The sequence below is a fragment of the Melospiza georgiana genome, chromosome Z (assembly GCF_028018845.1).
Source record: "Melospiza georgiana isolate bMelGeo1 chromosome Z, bMelGeo1.pri, whole genome shotgun sequence".
NCBI classification, from domain to species: domain Eukaryota; kingdom Metazoa; phylum Chordata; class Aves; order Passeriformes; family Passerellidae; genus Melospiza; species Melospiza georgiana.
The window spans coordinates 34,185,920-34,206,976 of record NC_080465.1 but is presented as its reverse complement, the minus strand read 5'-3'; the positions used below and the strand labels follow the sequence as shown (position 1 = coordinate 34,206,976).

The window sequence follows — 21,057 nt, the reverse complement described above, 5'->3', positions numbered from 1 at the left end:
GTGTCAACCCTTGTTCTCTAAGCTGTTTTCTCCTAACACTTCTGCATTCAAATGATTGGACAGAAGATGCTAATGTTTGGCAAAATGAATGTAAATATACTTCTTTCCTTTTTCTGCTAGAGCAGCAGTATACATCCAACACAGATGAAACTTTGAAGGCTTACGTCAGACAGTCTCACTGGATAGGAACTGGGATGATGGCTGAATACATATCTTGTGAGAATATGAAGTTTGGCACTTCAACTAGTGCAATAGGGACTGTTTTCCCAAAAGAAAAGGCTAAGTAGGGGGTGGACTACTTTGTGAGCTGCTGGTGCCTTACCATGGCATTGTGAGTCTTTTAGTTTCTGATTGTAGTCCCCTCCTCCCCTTCTTGCTAGAAAGAAGTGGAGTGCTGAAAGGGAGCCATGAATGACATACCGATATAAGGCAATGAGAAGCTGGGGGAAAAGTCGCGTAGTAGAAAAGCCTTCCTTGGAAGCAAGAGAGGCATCATTTAAAAGCAGGGATGATCTTACACACTGCTATGAAACATAGAGTACCTTTCAGTGTTGTTTGCAGCATGCAGTAGAAAGTAAAGCAGTAGTCATTTGGGTTGGCCACCCAGATTCAAAACAAATAAATAAATAAGCAGAAGTTGCTTCCACTCATGAGAAAGTGGAAAGACAGTGGTAGGTGTCATGGGCAAAACGTACTAAGAACTTAAGTTCTAAAGTAGTAAAAGCTCTAAAAGTACTAAGTACTCAAGAATTTGGAAACTTGGATTGAAATTAAAACAGACCAATAATTTCGCCATGAAAAAAAGAGCATGGCTTTGTTTGTCTAATACCTTGGTATTAATAGCATCGTGCAGAGAATTTGACCTAAAATTGGGAAACTTCCCTGTTTCCAGTGAAGCATCTGGAACAAAGGCTTACAGTATTGGCTGTGTGTGGAATTTAGCCAAAACTTTTAGAAAACATCAAAATTAACAATGCAGAACCAAGTAAGCCAACCAAACATGGAAGATAAAGTGTTTAGCTGGTATGATAATGCATCCAATCTTGTGTGTTCTTCAAACATACCAGGTTTAAATATGTTTGAATGAATCAGGATTTTCTTTAAAAAAAATACAATATATAAGGAAATCTTTGTCTTAATTGCTTTTAATGAAGCCTCCAGAGTGTGATTTCACTGAATGAATTAAATGCAAGAGCATTAGGAAAGTAAGAAAAATTTTAATTTCCCTGTATTACAGACTCATACTTGCTTAAAAACTGAAAGTGGAAGAGGGAATTCTTGATGATGAAAAGAGCCATTAGTATTGTTGGCTAGCAGCATCCAAAGTACGTTGTGTGTCTACCTTTCTGACTTAGTATGGCAGCCCACTGAATTATTCTCTGATAGCAAATTGTCTGCACAATCCAGGCAGGAGTGCTGACAATTAAAATTTATACCAAATGTTACCATTTTCTTACACTGTGTCAGATCACCAGTTTTGTCCTACAGCCTCAGCATACAGAATTGCAAGATCACTGACACGGGAAGCAAACTTTCCAGTTTCGGTCATACAATTCCTGCTTTGTAGAAGTTTGTAACTAACATTGCATTACACTGACATCCATCCACAAGTAATACTTTAGTTTTAAATACCCATTTGTAGTATTTGATTATTTCAAATAAGTCCGAAAGTAAGAAATGGCTCTTGGAGCTGCTTTTAACAGATAGAAAAAAAAAGGTGCAGCATACTGGAAGTCCCTTGGCCTCATCTGGCAAAAGGCAAGTCAGTTTTGGAAATAGCAGTCTGATTAGGAGGTTGTGAATGATCTGAAAAATGAACATCTTTTATGTGGAAATAGGGTTTTCACATAAGTGCTGCAAAATGGTGATTGAAGACAGTGGTTCTTTTTTAACACTTACTGGAATTGACATTGCACCAGTGAAGTTATGCAAGCTGTAAGGAAGCATAGGTGGCAAAAGCTGAAAAGAATATTATCGGCCATTTGATTTGCTGCCTACTGATATTACTTTGTATTTGTATGTTGTGGAGTTGGGCTGAGAGGAGTGAGTATCACAAATCACTTGTGGAGAAATATATTGACCATTTCTCACTTTCCCTCCACCATTCTCTGCATCTGTGTTTAACTTAAAGTTCTTCCTACTCTTGAGAAACTGTGCTACTGCCATTACAGAGATTTTAGGAGTTGCTAGAATTCTGAAGAAAGTAAAGTGGGTCCTCCCTCTGCCTTTCTGTTTACTGACAGGCATCCTCACACATCTGTGTCCTGTATTCTGGCAAATTACAGATCACTTTCTGGCCTTGAAATTCAATTTTATTTCATTTACATTGAGATATAACACTGAACTTGTTATCATACCTACACAATCACATAGGTGGGGAACTCTCATAACTTGTATTCAGTATTAATCTTCATGCCCTTTTGTCTCTTATTTGGTCTCTTCTGATTCTGAGCAGTTTCATGGCTTTTTTTCCTCATTTGGAAAGCCAGTTGTTATTGCATGCATAACCCAGAAGCCTTAATGCACAAAAATCCTATCACTATTATTCTGATTTTCTAACAATGTATTTTTTAATAAGGTAGCATGCTACATGTCAGAAGAAAGCACTAGAGGAGTTTGGGCTACTGTGTTTTGAAACTGAGTATGTGAAAGCAGTTTGAAGTGACAAAAATTAGTGGCAGGAAACCTGAGAAGTGGAAGAAGTTTTTGTAATAACATACGTAGCTGAGGGAAATTGAAAAGCTGTGAAAATTGTCCAGTAAAATTACCTTTGTGTAGATTTTGAAGGCTGAAACTGTTCTGACTAATTCTGCAGCTTCAACTGTAGATTTTTTTCCTGCAATTGAAGATAAACATTATACTTATAACAGTTTATTTCCTTTTGTAATTATCTGCACCACTGTCATAACACGTGCATGGTCTTCTAATTTCAAGTGTCCAACTGTGCATGTTATTCCACAAATATGGATATACAAAAGCAAAATGGGCATCTTTGATCACAACATGATGCTTTTGGGTAGACTGACATTGCAATAAAAACATATTACAATGCTATAATAAATGATGGTATCAAAATATTCCATCACAATATCATCATAGTAAAGCAACCCACTATAAATGAGTTTTAACTGTGGTAAAACAGCTCATATGTCATGAGACAACCTTTAAACTAGATCTTAAATTTGACTGTAGGTTAGTCACAGAGCAACAATAGAGAAAAAATGTTTTGGAAATCTTTTCCATGTCTATTAAAAAATTGTTTGGGTTAACTAAAGTTTAGAAAGCAATTATTCCATAATATAGAGTAACTTTTCAGATTTTGTCTTCGAAAAAACACGTTTTGTAAAATTAGGTGATCAAAATTTGAAAAATGTTCACAGGACATGACCAATTACTATATTACATAAATATTTTGAAAGCATGTTTTTGCTAGACATATGTGTCCTAGATATTTATTTACCTGGTGAAGTGTAACAGTTCGGATGGAGTAATGTATGGCCTACAGGGTAAATAAAAGTGCCAAACAGACACCTGATTTCAGATAAATCATTTCTCTTTGAAAAATTACCTAAATACATATTTATATGATGGATTATCACTACAGCTCTGGCATAGTCATTTGAGTTTGTAAATTTAAAACCCTTTTTAGAAAGGTGTTTAAATATAATAATGATGAAAGTGGTCTGTTGGGGAAATTATAACTGCCTTTAAAATTCCTCTCTAAAGGTATGTGTTCAGAAAATGAATATTATAACAGATCTATATAACAGAGTATTTTTTCTTCTAACATATAGAGTACTATTTTTTTATTAATCATGAAGGTATATAAAGATATTGGATCAAAACAGTTCTTAGGATAAAATTGTTTTTTACACCAATCACATTGCTATTAAGTCTGATTTCCCTTCTGTTCAATGACTAGAATTCTGTTCTTTGTAAGAAGTACAGCACAGGCTCTAGATAACTAAACCAGAGCTTTTTTTTTCCCCCAGCAATGAAGCTTTTACTGTAACATAGTCTATTGACTTGCTGCCAGTCATTAAGTTTCATAATTTTTATTTTTGCAACTCTCAAAGGAAATCTGATTTCTTACCTCTTTACTGGATTTTTTATGCCGTATTTTTTTTTAAAAACCCTCGCTACATCTTGGAAAAGAGTAATACGTGAGTTAATCATAGCATGAGATTTTTCATTCATTGTGGTATGCTGATTACTTGAGTTGTTGAAAGCAGTATGTTTAAATTTGTCCTCAGTACTTGTTACCCAGAGTAAAACCCATTTGTAGCTTGAAGCTTATTGATTTTTTTTTTTTTTACACATAGAAGTTTTTTTAGAACATCACAAGTTGTTTGTGTATTTCAATACTGCTGTAATGGTTTTAATGAATGATTCTTATTTTAGAGAGAATTTTGTGTGTGGTCAGTTGATTATAGTGTACAAAGAAGAGGCTGTCAATTGGTGTATTAGCCTTCACTGAGTTCTCATTTCAGGTTGGCTGGTACACTGAGATCTCATTTGTACATTGGCTTTTTAGGGGTTCTTATTTGGTAGGGTAGAGCTCAGAAGGACTGAAAAACTAGAGTATTACATATCTTACTTCCTAGTCCTGCTGGTTATTTCATCCTCGTCAGACCTAAAATTTAGAAAAACTCAGGGCACTACCTCATTTTAACTATGTACTTGAAACAGTCATCTAAATTTGCTTCCGTATGAGTTCTTAATGAAGGTCTAGCAGAGCCTAGGAGTTTAGAGTGGCTGCAATATAGCTTGTGGTGAAATCAGGAAATCAAAAGTGTTCATATCAAAGGGACCTGTTGAAGTAGGTGTTAGAAGCAACAATTGGTTTTCTTCAGCAGTGGTAACTGAGGGAAGGGGAATCTTTCACAAATGTGTCTTTATACATATAATTGAGACTGGATTTGTGGAAATATGAATATACACACACCCTTCAGCCTCTCTCCAAATATATATGAGTTAGTGTGTCTGTAGATATGGGTTCCTGCCTCAATGTGTGTGTGTTTATATATGCATTTATACTCTTCCTTAAATGATGAGAAGAAAGTGTTCTAAACCTCAGAGATACTGAAATGGCCATTCAGTGTGGTAATTTTTTTATTCTATATTTATGCTTTGCATATGATGCTTTCATATATTATAAGACCTGATTAAATTTTTGTTATTTTCACACAATGTAGTGCATTGGTAAAGGGCAGAAGAGCTATGTGTCATTGATTTTTCTTTTCTTTGTTTAGGGGAATACAGAATGTCGTTCTTTTACCGTTTTCAAAAGAATTGCTAGTATTGATATACTGATATTATCCATAATCTGTCAAAGTACAATGCCTGGTGTTTTAGTGCTGGAAGTTCTTTAATGTTGAATTATCTGTTTGATTGAATGTTGAGACTTACTGAAATATGAATCATGTTCCCATCAATGTACAGTCAGTGTGTGTTTTCTGGCCATTTTCTTACAGGCTAACATTTGAAGAGTATTAAGTGTTTGATTTCAATTGATGATAATATATATTTTAATAAACCCAAATACATTCCATAATTTGCATGTCATGTGTTTCCTAGTAACAGTGACGGGGAGACTGGAAAACATTTGTTTATTTGATGAAAAAGAAATCTAGTAATTGTAATGAAGAGGGGGTAAAAGTTCTATATAAGTATTTGTAGCACTTCAAATACAGGAGGTTATTTTTTTCTAACACTTACTTGGGCAGAATACCTGAGAAAATATGCCTTGTTTCTTTCTATTAAATATGGCTATTGGCTCTCAGGTACCAAAGTAAGTGTTTAAAACAAGAAGAAAACACTTGCAAATGCTTCATATACATACCTTTGTGAAAGGAATTTAACACTAAGTGTAAATTCTCTTTGTGCTTTGTTTTATTTTTTATTTTTTATTTTTTATTTATCATTCCAGGAAACAAGAGGTAGTTCAAACATCAGCATGGCTCCAAGCTAGAAATTCAGCCTGACCAGAGTTCTGTCCTAGACTTTTTGGCATTGCAAGCTGAACTTGACACATCCTACAGTGTTATGCAAAACAGAGACAGTTCTCTGTCTTCAATCTGTTTCTTCACCCTGGATGTCACATCCAATCTCAGAAGAACAATGGAAAATGAATTTTCAGATTCTTAGTATCAATAATCTTCTAGAAGGGAAAAATTATATTAATGTAAAATGATGCAATTAAAGTGTAATTTTTTGCTATCTTTGAATTGTAGCTCAGCGTTTGTATTTTTGACATTAATTTTATGGTTTTGTGAAAATGTGCATTTGTATGTTCACATTTCTGCACCTGTCAGTTTTGCATACTGAAGCAGTTATTTCTTTAAACTTTTATTTATTGCAGTTGTTCATTTTTCATGTAGTATATTTTTAAATGTTAAAGAATGACACATTTTGGGTAATTTTCCTCAGTCTTAAAAAAAAATCAATAAGCCATTTTAGTCTCTATCTATCAAAGTTGTTTCATACTTGTCTATTTTAAAGCAGGACTGCAATACTTTAATAGGATTGAGAGAGCTATTTGAAATGTATGCCAATGATTCCTGTCATTTCATGGCAGCCCTGCCATGGTTCACTGAGCCCCCTCTTTTCTCTTGTCAGCTCAACTGAAGACAAGCATTTAGTTGCAAACTTTAAGCAGGTTGTGCAAAACAGAAATGATGTGACTGCTTCTCTTCCTGCACAATAATGTCACTGCTGGTCAATGTGAGAAGGTCAGGTTGCTCCTTGTAAAGCTACATGATACCACTTGCCTATTTGAACAAGTTAAGTTAACCACTGAATCTGGTCCCTGCAGGCGCTGAAAACTCACCCTTTTATCAAGTCTGCATTTCATAAGAAAGAACAATTGTGGAGAGAGGATTTCTGATGATATGTTTATATACTTTATAAGGACAGTTCCCAAACCAGTGTTGCAGGTAATATATTTAGTTTAAGCTGAAAGACTAAAAAGTAATGGCTGTTTTGACCTTCAAATAGACTCCTTTTTTGTTGTTGTTGGTAGGACCCAAGAGTGACGCCCATCTTTGATGCTGACAGAATTTAAAGCAAGGCCATTGCCCTGCATTTTCTGCCTTGTAGCACACAAAAGTAAAATTGTATGTCAGGCCGAGATGTCGGGGAGCTGACAAGATGCCCCAGTGACATTTCAGCTGGAAAGAGCAAGTGTCTTGCAACCAAGTGGTCAAATATCAAATAATAGGTCAAGCAGGAAGGAGCTGAGTTCTAACCACAAAGAGGTTTCTGGTAACTTACTTGACAAGCTTTTGGGTGCTTTGTGGCTTGACAAAGTGATGTTCTGTTGGGTATCGCTAGACAGACTGTTCTTTATCGCCTTCAGAAGATCAGACATTGACATTGATTAAACTCTTTAACCCTTAAAGGTTAAATCCTAGCATTTTCATCCTTGTGAATGAAGAACAAAAGAAATTTTTAATATACCATTTGTTTTCATATTAATCACAGAACTCCCTAGTGATATTAACTTTTGATGTGCTGTGTAGTTTTTGACAAAAAAATTGAATGCAAAATCTATATAATAGATTGTTTCTCAGTATGGGCCAGTGATACATTAGAAAAATAATATTATGCATTATGGAATTTGTAATTTCATCTAATATGTCAAATGTAGGGTTTGATTTTAAGGCTTCATGACTACTACTGAAATTCCATTTTGGATGGAAAAGAATATATGCATAAATGTTTTATCATTTAAAATGAACAAATCTTCCAACTACCCTTGTTTTCAAGTACTCTAGAATCGTAGAATATTCTGAGTTGGAAGAGACCCACAGTTATCATCAAGTCCAAATCCTAGCCATGCACAGGACAATCCCATGAGTAACAGCATATGCCTGAGAGCACCGTTCAAATGCTTCTTGAAGTCTCTTAGGCTGGTGCTGTGACTACCTCCCAGGAGAGCCTGTTCCAGTACCCAACCACCCTCTGGATGAAAATCCTTTCCTTGATATCCAACCTGAAACTCTCCTGACACAACTTCAAGCCTGCAATTCTCTTGGGTCCTGTCACTGGTCACTACAGAGAAGACATTGGTGCCTGCCCCTCCTCTTTTCCTCTTGAGGAAGCTGTAACTGCAATGAGGTCTTCTCAGTCTTCTCTTTCCCAGGCTGAGCAAAGCAAAGCACTCCTAATAGGAGTGCTTAATTTTCAACGGAAGACCTTTAATCTAAGGGAGGTTCAAATGTTCAGATATTCTCTTATTGTGCAGTCCATTGCTCATAGCCTTTTTGTACATGTATGTTTGTATAACAATGCAGAGCCATGAAATGCCAAATAATAAATCTTGAAGAACTCTTACATGTAAGAGTCAGCTGACAGAGGAAGAACATTCATTTTCTTTGTGTATTTAGTCTTGAATAGGGAAGAAGGAAGTTTTCATTTTCCTCCAAGTGGGTTGGCTCCACTCTTTCATGACAGTGACTGTTCTTGAAGGCACCACAAGTACTGTATTCTGTTTTTCCAAATTTAATTTCAAAGATCTATTAATATGAAGAATAAAAGAATATATTTCACTGACCATTTTCCTCTCTACTGTGTATAGATGCATTTAAGCACTTTTAAAGGTATATTGTCATGGCACTCTACAGTTTGAGAAAGAAAGTGCCTACTTTTTGCTGCGTGGTCTCAAACTGCTGAAGATTTGCAGTCTACTTGTACCTTTCCCATCATTGCGAGTCTATGTGGTATTGTGCATGTAGAGACAGGAAAAGGATTTCTTTCTGAAATCCCTATCTTACTGAGATTAGGAGTATCTCCTCTAGTTACAGCTGCAGGCATGGTTTTATGTCATTTCACAGGGATCATAACAATAGCAAACTGAGTGTAGTTAATAGGATGATCTAACAAGCTATCATTTCTCACAAGAACTAGTTTGTAAGTTTTCATTGAAGGAGAACATCTACGTCATTCACTCTATTTAAATATTGACTATATGAGTTATGTACCATTTCTCTTAAAGCCATCCACTTAGAAGAGACTTTGAAGTATATTTTATTTGGCGGTCAGAGGTTCCATTTGTAATCAAAATCTCCTCTTTCTTACATTGTGAAGAAGCTGAGAGTAGTAAACTGCATTATCTTTAGTGTGATACCCCTGAGTTGCTTTTTCTTCCATTTGGTAAAGTGAAATTTGATATAAATTCCAAATAAGTAGAAGATTCCCTGTTAGTAGTTTACAAATGTAGGTTGTAGCTTACCAAAGCTTATCTTTCCCTATCATTTGGGGACACAATAAAAGTCATGCTTGTATAGAATGTGGCAAGACAGTACCGTAACAGTAGCTTTCAACAGACCATCCTGTTTTCTACCATCTGCTCTGCCTTGCTTTGGAAATTACAGAGCTTTAGGTCTTGATCCTTACTTTCAAAGCTTTTCATTTTTAGCCTGGAATTTAAAGAGGGCTAGTTCCACTTGTTTCATCTCAGCACTCCTTCGCAAGAGCAACTAGTTTCCTTAGAAGAAAGACTGTATTTGGTGGGGTTAAAATAATCTCCATGGTTTTTGAATGTGGTGCAACAAATTATTGGCTTTCTGGTCAGTCTCAAAATTAATATTAATTTATTTACCAACCAAGTAACACATGTCTGAAAAGAGATTGTATAATACATTATTTTTCCCTGCAGTAAGTTTTATAGCTCTTAATACAAGTTGTGTTTGTGCCTTTGTGCACACTATGTACATCTTTCTCAGCAAAGATTTTGGTTATTGGACTGACGATATTATTACTCCACATACTCTAAGCAATTCCTTAGAGTACTGTCTGTACTACACTAGTAGTACAGACGGGTTTTTTGGCTCCTGTCTCCCACAGCTATTTTTTTAATTCAGCAGAATTCAATGACTGTCAAGTTGAATAGGCATTTATGGGAGTATCATCCATTGTAAAAGATCTTGCATGCTTTTACCAAGTTAAACCAAGGGAGCTGAGGTTTCATGGCTCTGAAGATCATCTGTTCCAGCACGCCCCCTTAGTCAGCTACAACAGGTTGCTGAACATTGCCTTTTGTCCTGTCACTAGGCACCACAGAGGACAGTGTGGCTCCATATTCTTTACAGGTATTTACACAAGTTGGTAAGATTTCCCTGAGCCTTCTCTTCTACAAGCTAAAAAAATCACAGCTCTCTCAGCCTCTTCTCTTATGAGAAAAGATTATGCTTCAGTCATTTTATTAGTCATCTTTTTGGTCCTTCACTGGACTCACTTCTCTATTTCCATCTCTCTCATGTTCTAGGGAGGTCTGGACTGGAGCCATTACTACAGATACAGAGTCATCAATGCTGGATTAGGGGGGAATGATTGCCTCACTTGACTTGCTGGCAGCTCTCTTCCTGATGCAGCCCAAAAGGGCTGTTAGCCTGCTTTGCTGCCAGGGCACATTTCTGCCTCATGGTAAGAAAGGAAGACCAAGAACCTCCAGGTACTTTTCTGCCAAAAAGTACCTCCAGGTACTTTTCTGCTCCCCAGACAGCTGGGCCCCAGTCAGTCTCGGTTCCCCATCCTGTTCTGGTGCTGAAGGTAGTACTCCCCAGGCAGAGCAGCCTTTCTTCTCTTTACTTTAATTTCATCAAGTTCCTATCAGTCCTCTGGTCTGTCAAAAGTCCCTCTGGATGGCAGCAAATCCTTCTGATCTGTCAACCATTTCTCCCAATTTAGTGTCGTCTGCAAACTTGAGGATTTTGCAGTGGCTTCCATTATCCAGGCCATTAACAATGTTATGAGTCTGTATTGGTCCCCATATTGACCCCTGGGGTACACCACTAGTGAGAGGTCTCCAGGTGACTTTGTTGCACTGATCACCATCCTTTGAGCTCACTAGTTCAGGCAGTTTTTCAGCTGACTTACTGTCCATGTATCTAGTCATGGGGGGGACTAGTGGGACATTTTATTTTGTAAAGGGCTCTCCAAGTTTCCAAACACTGCTAAAACCCTGGATTAAGTGAAAGGCAATATTTTACATAACCTCTTTGTCAATTAGGTCAGTCTGATCATTTGATCACTTATAAGAGCATCTGATCATTCTGCAGTTATTCTGTACTTGAAAGGTTTTCCAATGCTTTAAATTTAAGATGAATTTGCATGTACTATAACTAAGCTCCTAAAAATATTTAAACTCTTTTCTGATATACAAAATTGCTTTAGTAGCATTTTTCTCCTGATGTTTTTTGTAGTTCTTTGATTAATCTCCAGTGAATAAACCCCAAAAAGCCCCTGGCAGCTTCAAGGTTTGGATGAAATCTATATGTGAAGAGCACCTCTCCTACCGCTGGTGATGGAACGCCAAGCTTAGTCAGCATTTCTTTCTGCATTCTGTTGTTGCTTAGCCTTGAAATCCAAACTAACAAAGGAATCTATTAGGACATTCTGCCCTATTTTTTAATCTTGCCCAGTATGAAATGACTAGATTTTGTCTGACTTGACTTCACTGTGGTCTTTGTAATCTGATCATTTTTGGACAATCATTTTGCATCATAGTCTCCATATGGCCTAAAAATGTACCTCAGTATTTACTCAGAAAGTGTTTCATTGTCTTCTTTCCTCTTTACTGAGTATTCAACTAAACCAATGGAACCTACAGTGATTTTTTGCATAAATTATTTAACATCTTTATGTACAGAATGAAACTGGAAAAATTACATTTTCATATAGGTACTCTGACTCTACTATGACTTCAGTTTTACAGATTTAGACGTGACTTTCACTTAGGTCTCTGCAAATTGTCCTTCAATGGGAGATGGAAGGTGACATGCTCTTTGTCATGCTCACATGGATCTGATTGCTGTCACGGGGAGCATCATGAAGGAATTTTGGGCAATTTATGTAATTTTATGTATTGCAGTTCACTGCTTTGCAAACCAGCCATTCAGCTATGCATATGAAACTGAATCTTTGTCTGCTATTTCTGGTGTCCAGTGACTGATGAATAAAATTGAACCAGGACAAAGCAAAATATGAGGAAGTGTCTGAAAACAAAATTGTTTCCAATGAATGCTCCGCAGGAGGTAGGGAGATCCACTGAATAATTTTCTTCAGTTCTTTATTTACCACTTCCATTGTACCATGTTTCCTGTCTCTTCATAAGCTAATAGTACTAAAAATTATTACTGATGTCAGATTGCCTTCTCATGGCTCTACTATGCCAAATTAAAGCTTCATAAGTGGTTGGTCTTCGTTTTGACTAATTTCATGAAAGTCAGTAATTAAAAAATAGAAGACATTAGATTAAAATGTTAGATTTGAAGATTAGATTTTAAGCACAAGTACTGTCACCAATATTGTATAAGTATCCTATTTTTTTTCTTGGTAAACAAATTTTTTAATCTGACACTGCATGACAGTAACAGGAGATTGTTCAAAAATAAAGCAATGCTAATTATGTTTAAATAATTACATTTAATTTTGTGAGAAATACAGCTAGCCCACAGAGCAGTCCCACTAACTGACTTGCAGATATCTGAATAGTTTAGTCCACACTAATGGTGTGGTCCTAAAAGTTGTGGAAACAAGGATCATGGATGCTGTACTTGTGAGCAGTATGGTTAAGAAAGGCATGTACCTTCTACATGTTACAGGAAAAATGCTGTTAGGCTTAAAAATCTGGCACATGTGCATTGCAAAATAAGTGGGGACAACTTTTGTATTAATCAGGTGAGAGTTTCAGTAACCTTCAGCATATGTTGTGTTGACTTGCCTTTAGAACTTCAAACAAAAAGTCCTTAAAATGCATGGGATTCTACTGGCACACATGGGGAGGAACCCAAAGATACACTCTATCCTGTGACATTCATATATATAGCATTTTAGATTTTTGCTGACTGAAAATCTTTTGAAAATAATTTGTAAGCCTCAGTTCACAAGGTAACTATCAAAAGAAAAGTGAGCGAATTGTGAATTAAATATGAAATCCTTTCCTACCTCAACACCATATGAAGGTTAATAAAATTTGTTCCCATAAAAAAAAGTGTGGGAGAAACCTTAGTTGTAATGTTTGCAGTGGTAGATAAATCCTGGTTTCAGGTTTCTTTCTCAGTTGGCTTACTGAAACGAATTTATGTCAGACATTTGGGGTGGGAAGCTGTATATGTTAAAGCACTGACCTTAACAAGAATCATGCAGCTAAAATTCTGTACTGTTCTTTTAAAATGTCAGAGGTTAATGTTATTTAAATGCAGTATTTGGTGGTTTAATTGAGTCATGCTTCATTGTCTTTTACTGCACATTAATGCCAATGAAACACTGATTGTTGACAGAAAGTTCTCTTTAGCAAAGTATACACTGACATATCATAGTGCTATAGAAAAACCAGTGTGCAATACAGAACAGTCATACTCTGCTGGCATAGGAATCCTGCACTTTCTAAATGGTGGCAATATCCATTATACACTGACAGGAAACGTGAACTAGGCTTGCTTTTGTTGTATGTTTTCAGACTGCCTCTTGAGAGAACTGGTGAGACAATTATTGAGTCTTTAGACAAAGAAATTAATCTCAAGGGTATTTTTGTTGGGCGTGTCACACAAGTTAGTAAATGTATGTTGAAAAGTACAGTCCAACTCCCGAAGAGCGTTTTGTTATAGAAGTGCCTTCTGACAGCTTTTGTAATCTGGCATTGAGACACACCAATAGGTTTTCATCTTGACTTTGTCTAAGTTTGGAAAAAGTTAAGTTCATGTTATTTGTCTGAATACTTCTCAGTGTTAACTCTTCCTGCCAGCTTAAAACCCCCAAGAGGGAATAGATGCTGGCTTGGCAATTGAGATGTAAAAAATAGTGCAAATTGTGCATTCAAAAGCTTTTGAAGAGGAATACAGGAAGGAACAAACACTAGTGAGTTTACAAGAGCAGTGTGTGCACTGGGTAGGATATATTTGATGTTGTGCTTTTGCACGATGGAATAGTAATTTCAACGTAACTGCCGTCATATGGACAGCTGCTTTGTACTTCCTTATTTTGGCTGGAGAAGTCTGCGTGCTGTTTGTCTAATCCTGTAGGACTTAGTTACACTTTTGGACTCTGAGCTTTCCAGGATTTTTCTCATGACTGCAGGGTGGTTTCTGGAAGTCATTAGAATTCTGTCTTGGAAATGAATTTGCAAATTCTCATGAGTTAGGACTTTCAAATTTTTTTTTTCAAGCCAGTGTTATTTTTCAAATTGATATCAGCCAGCCTGGTTGAAGCATGCAACTGTAAATGGACCTAGCTTGTGTGAAACTTTTGATGCATTTGGGGAACTTCCTGATCCTTATAGTGTCTTATTAGGTGCCATTAGTACATCACACTTGGTCTTCTAAGGGAAAAACAAAGTGTTTTAATCTTGTGTGAATCACAAGTAAATCACAAAGAGTGATTTTGTGGTAAGTCATAATAGTCAGCTTTTTAGTAGCAGCATTTAAGCTCATTTAAGAGCCTGCCTTCATGTGTCTAGCTAAATATATTTCATTTTCTCCTCATATCTGAGATTTTATGAAAGTGTCTGGAAGCAGATTAACTGCCTCACATTGGAATGGCTGGTGACATTTGCAGATCTGTGCCTTCTTCCAAGATCTGCACTGAGTCTGTTGTATGCTATGATAATCTATATATTCATCAGGCAAGACCTATAGACTTCTGGCCTGTGCAGACTTAATTCTCTCTACCACTGGATCAAGGGCAAAAAGTAGATCTTTCTAGCTTCCAGAAACTCACAACTATGCTAAGCAATATGGTATTGGGAAGCCATAAGGAGACTTGTGGAAATCCCCTGGAGTTCAAAGTCAAATTATCCATACAATGCATTTGTATATGAACATTTGAGTTGGGTATTCGCTTTTTTAATGCTATATTTTACTTAAGGTATTTTTAGCAGTTTCTGGTGTATGTGCACATGTTATGTGCCTTTGACCTTAACTACTTATTTTTCCCAGAAGCTCTTGTATCAATCAGATAGAACCAGCTGTTGCTTAGTGAACTCTTAGGACTCCATCAGGCATAATGTATTAAATTATAATCAAGGAAAATAGGGAAACTCAAAAATCAACAGCAGAGTGTGATGAATTTTTTATTTGGCATTATAAATAAACCCATTTTTAAAGGAGTGAGCCAAATATATCTTAGATTAACTACAAAGCATAGCTTTGGTCAAAAAGCTCCAAGAAAAAGGTATGTAAAACCAATTTAAAAAATTGTCTTAATATTTTCTTACTGGACACTCTAATTTAGGAAAACAGTTTATAATAGGAGACAATATCTAGAAGCAGCTTTAATTGTGAAGGATCAGAAAGAAAATAAAAGAAAACCAATGGATCTCTGATTAGTTTCAGAGGACATCTGTAGCCTTGTCCCAGCTCTTATTATTTCCAAAGAAGAGGCTTCTGCAATTTTATCAATAAATTAGGGTTTGGACACACCCTGTAAGACAGAGAAAAAAACACTTTATCTTTCATGTCAACTGCTACATGTGAAACCAAAACAAACCAACAAACAAAAAGCCCAAACAACAATGACAATAATGAAACAAAAGAGAAACAAACAAAACCCCTCCCAGTTTACCCTTAGAGATGGAATCCCTTTGTCCAGGAGTCTACCTGTAAATGCTCATTAAGACTAAACTCTACCAGTTTTACTCCAATACCATAAGAAAATGTTTTCATTCTCAGATGAAAAATGCTATTGATCTGCAACATCTTTTCATTGTTATGTCTACTGTATTAATGTCCTGAAGCCTGTGAATGTATCTTAATTTACTGAAAATGCAAATTTCTTCCAGTGTGAAACACCCTTTCAGCTGTAACTACAACAAAAGTTTTCATTAAGTATTTGTGGAATACTTGTTTTATTGCACTTTTGTGTCTGTATTAGTGGCTGAGCACTGCATAGGGAATGGTAGAGAAATTAATAAGTGTTGCTACTGGTATATTTGCTAGAATTTCAAACAAATTGCTTAAAACCTAGCAGCAGACAGCTTAACTGGACTGACTCTGGAGTAATAGTAAATTTAAAAGGAAGTGATAAAGAGGATCTTGTTTGAATAGCTCAGAGTTGTTTTTCTGTAAGCGAAACTTAGACCCTGTTGCTTTTCTACTTAGGTAAAATTTAGTGTCTTTGTTAATGGATGTAGTGTCTATTTGCCTACCGTGGTCCCCTGTGATCACAGGTTCTAGCTAGACTACAAAGGGATGAAGACTCACAAGCCATATAATGCCATTCTCTGCCAAGGAAATGTACTTTGCTTCCCCTGTAAGAATCGTGTCGTTTTACAGTGGGTTGGGGAGAACCGTATCATTCTTCCTATTGAAGCAAAAATGTTTCTGTCTCACGTACGCACACAGCTTGACTTCTGAAAGGGTACAGATTAAACAGTTGGGGTTATATGAAAACTGTCTGAAGTTCTCTTCCTAGCCATAAAGAATTGCACTATAAAGATTTATAATTCGAAAGGGAGGAGTTTCTCCTTTCTGCTGCTGCCCAAAAAGACTTGGTTTCTTTTAATAACTGAAATGGTTTCTACCTCTGTCTGAGTCTACAAGAACCTCTTAGAAAGTTCACAGAGCAGTTACAGTTCACCATGTGAGCTAGTCAAATGCAAACTTATTTCATTGAGCAAGCGCTAGTGATCTTTTCCATTAAATCAGTTGTCTAATGAATATCCAATTTAGATACTATAATTTTTATAGACAACTCCGAGGACCTCAAGAAGATATGAAGCTTAGGGACATGAAGATGAAGTATATAGAGGTACTTGGGTTGACTTTAGACTGGAATCTGGACTCTAATCCTAAGAAGAGTCTTGTTATAGAAATTTCTACATGGCTTCCACAGGTTTCTTTTTTGCTCTAATTTCCTGTTCTCCTTTTCCTGTACTTCTGCTTTGTTTTTTTTATTGTGTATGTATATGTATATTTATTTCACAGTCAAGATTCTTTCTTTGCCAGAATGAAGGAGTACTCTGTGAGAATGAATGAAGGAAGAAAGTAGATCCAGGTGATACAACTTTGAGTGTTTCTAGAATTTCTCCTATATTAGAGCAGAGTTTAAACATCCTATCAGAAATACAGCATTAGTCAATTGGGTTGTAAACCTGATAATACAGTTTTCTTGTTTTGACCACCAACATAAGTCAATTCTAAGTAATATTTTTATGCATTGTCTTTGCTCCAGTTATTCATATTGTGAGGATTTTGTCTTAAAACAGGTGCCATGTCCCCAAAGATGGCATTATTTTGCCATTATTACATGAACTCAGGTGCTTTACTTAGAAGAATCAAATTCTGCTATACACATACATAGAATCCCTGAATCACAGAATATGCTGAGTTCGAAGAGATGCAAAAGGATCACCAAGTCCAACTCCTGGCCCTGTAAGCACCATCCCCAGGAGTCGCACCATGTGCCTCAGAGCACTGTCCAAATGCTTCTTGAGCTGTGTCAGGCTGGTGCTGTGACCACATCCCTGGAGAACATGTTCTGGTGCCCAGTTCACCCTCTGGGTGAGGAACCTCTTCCTGATGTCTGACCTAAACTTCCCCTCACACATCTTCAGGCCATTCCCTTGACTCCTGTCATTTGTCAACACAAAGAAGAGACTGGTTCCTACCCCTTCTCTTCCCTTTAGGAGGAAATTGAAGACTGCAGTGAGGTGTCCCGTCCGCTTCCTCTGCTCCAGGCTGAACAGACTAAGTGACTTCAGCCACTCCTCATACAGCTTCCTCTTAAGGTCCTTCACCATCCTGATGGCCCTCCTCTGGACACTCTCTAATAGTTTAATTTCTTTCTTGTATTGTGACACCCAAACCAGCCCTCAGCATGGGAGGTGAGGCTGTCCCAGCTCAGAGCAGAGCAGGACAATCCCCTCCCTTGCCTGGCTGGCCATGCTGTCCCTGGTGCCCCCCAGGACAGGGTTGGCCCTCCTGGCTGCCAGGGCACTGCTGACTCAGGTTCAGCTTTTCATTGACCAGGACCCCCAGGCCCCCTTTCCATGGTACTGCTTTCTCTTGTTGAACTTCATACGGTTGGTGATTGCCCAGACCCCTGATTTGTCAAGGCCTCTCTGCAGGGCCTCCCTGCCTTCAAGGGCATCAACTCCTCTTGGTTTTGTATCACCTGGGAACTTGCTTAGCATCCCTTCCAGTCTTGCATCCCAGTAATTTATGAAGATGCTGAAGAGCACTGGGCTGAGGATGCAGTCCTCTGGATCCCCACCAGTGACAGGTCCCCAGCCTGATGTCACCCCATTCACTGTAACCCCTTGTGCCTGTGAGTCAGGTGCTCACCCATCCCATGATGTGTTTATCCAGCTGTGTGCTGGACATTTTGTTGCCAGAAGGTTTTGCCGAAGCCCAAAAATATTACATCAGCTGTCCTTGATCACATGAGTGTGTTACCTTGTCATAAAAGGAAATCAGGTTTGATGAGCAGGTATTTCCTCTCATGAAGCCATGCTGGCTATGACCAAATGCTGCATTATGTTTTAGATGTTTTTAATAGCTCCCAGAATAATGTTGTCTATAACTTTACCAGGCACTGAAGTGACACTGAGAGGCCTGGAGTTTCCAGAGTCTTACTTCTTGCCCTTCTTGAAAACTGGGACAATGATCATGTGTTGGTTGCAATGAAAGATGTGGTTGGGGGTGTGTATTCTATTGCCATCAGTTAGAGCCAGCTGGGGCAGTTTTCTTTATCTCAGTTATCTTCTGTTAGTAGCTCAGCCATTAAAACCAGGTGGGGCAGTTTTCTTTATCTTTTCCACAACCCATCCTCCCTCCCGGAAGATATCTTCTGTTGATGGGCCATTGAATGTCACTGCATGACTGATAAAATTACATCATCCCACTGTGAGGTGCTCTGCCCAGGGGGAGGAGCCAAGCATTCCTACCTGGATATAATCTGAGATTTGGAACACCACAGGCAGCCTTTTCTCACTGCATTACCAAAGGAGCAGCTTTTTCCACTGGATTCCTAGAGGAAGACTAGACCCATCATTGGACCTTCAGAGGAAAAATGCACCCTTTCTGCAGGGTCATTGTTTCAACAGAACTACATCTGTCACTCCAGTAGGACTGCAGCCACCCTTTAATCAGACTGCTACTAACATCCTGACCAACAGGGTGTCAGTTTGTATTCTGACTCTGTCAGTGTTGCTTTATAATACTGCATTTTTATTTGTATTTTCCTAATGAAGAACTGTTATTCTTACTCCCATATCTTTGCCTGAGAGGCCCTTAAATTCAAAATTATAATAATTCAGATTATGTCTGAAGTATTCAATGATTATGTCAATTGTCAGAGGGAGGGGGTTCACATTTTCTATTTCAAGAGAGACTCCTGCCTGTCTTAGCAGACACCTGTCTTTTGAAACCAAGACAGTTCACCCGGTTCCAGTCAGCTTGTACTGCTCTGGATTCCCAAGACCACTCAGAAATTATTGAGAGAGGCTTTGCTATGAGATCAGCTAGCTCTGTGAGGATTCTCAGAGGAATCCCATTAGGCCCCATTGATCTGTAGGGATCCAGCTGGAGCAACAGATCCCACACAAGTTCAGGTTTGACTGGAGTTTATAATTCTCACAGTCCTGATCCTCCAGCTGAAGACACTGGGACTCCCTTAGTCCATAGTCCATCATTGGTGTTGAAGGCAGAGACAAAGAATGCATTGAACACTTCTGCCATGTCCGTGTCCCCGTCTGCGAGGTGACCATCCTCATCTTATAAGAGGCAAATATTATTTTTATGCTGCCTGTTGTATGAGAAATCTCTTTATTGCTCCCACAATTCTGGCCAGCTTCATCTCCAGCTGATCTTTGACCACACGAATTTTCTCCCTACAGTGGTGAGCAGCATCTCTTATTTTTCTCATGCCACCTGACCTTTCTTCCACTAGGCAAGATCCCAGTGGAAAGGGCATACACCTTCCTTTTTTTGTCTTATTTCCAAGAGAAGATTCCTGCTCAGCCAAGCCAGCCTTTTGCCTCGTCTGCTTGACTTCAGACATTTGGGAATTGCCTGCTCGTGTCCTCTTAGAGGGTGATGTTTAAGAAGTGACCAGCACTGATGGACCTGAGCGTCCGCAAATACATTTTCCCAGGGGACATTACTCTCTAATTCTCTCTAATGAGCAGCTTGAAGTTTTCTCACCTGATACCTGAATTGCTGCCTGCACTTTTCCTGCTGTCAGCTGAGATTTTAAGCTTGATCTCTTTGTGGTCAAGACAGCTGCCAGTGTCCACTTTGATCCATGAGATTCTCTCTGTTGACAAGTAGGAGATTGAGGAGAACCTCCTTCTGAGTCAGCTCCCTTAGGACCTACTCCATAAAGTTGTCATCCAGGTTTTTTAAGGATCTTCTGGCCCAGGTTGTACCTCCTGCATGGTGCTCCCAGCTGATTTCTGGCAAGATGAAGTCCCTCATAAAGACAAGGACAGTTGACTTGGGAGTCTCCTTTAGTTCCTCAAAGAATAATTTGTCAGCATCATTGTCCTGGCTGGGAGGTCTATAGTAGAGTCCCATGATAAAATCCACATTATTTTTTTTTCTCTTGACTCTTATCCAGAGGCTCTCAACTGTGCCATTGCCACCTCTCAGCTCCACATATTTTGTCCTCTTCATTATATACAATGCCATCCCCTAGCCTCCTCTGCCCCTGTTCCATCTGAAGAGCATGTAACTGTCCCTCAGGGCACTCTAGTCACAGGACTTATCCCACCAGGTTTCACTTATGCCAATAGTGTCAAATCTCTGTGCGGGATCTCAGCACCTCAGGATGAAGGTGCAGAGTGACCGAGACCACCCTTGGGGGGCTCGGGAGTCCTGGAATGTTGCCAGAAGTGTCTGGTGGCTGGACTTTGATCCTACACAGGAGGTGACACCTGTATGAGGACTGGGAGGATTTTACTGGGTGAATGGTGAAGGGATAAGTTAATTAAGGTGTAGAACACAGGGTTTAGGATTTTGTACAGGGGGGTCTAGAGAAGTAAGATGGAGGAATTGGGGTGTGTCCTGTCCTTCTTCTTCTTCTTCTTGGCCTCCATCTTCTGTGGTGATGGTGGCACTT

At 38.2% G+C, this 21,057-nt stretch overlaps 1 protein-coding gene across 1 annotated transcript in view; it reads left to right on the top strand.

Annotated features, from left to right (window-relative positions):
* CCDC171 (coiled-coil domain containing 171) overlaps positions 1–6,072 on the top strand; it is a 153,982-nt gene extending 147,910 nt beyond the window's left edge. The window contains exon 25 of the mRNA XM_058044445.1: positions 5,930–6,072. Coding sequence (XP_057900428.1) covers positions 5,930–5,971 — 42 coding nt within the window. The 3' untranslated portion in view covers positions 5,972–6,072. The remainder of the gene's footprint in view (positions 1–5,929) is intronic.
* Positions 6,073–21,057: the final 14,985 nt, after the last annotated feature.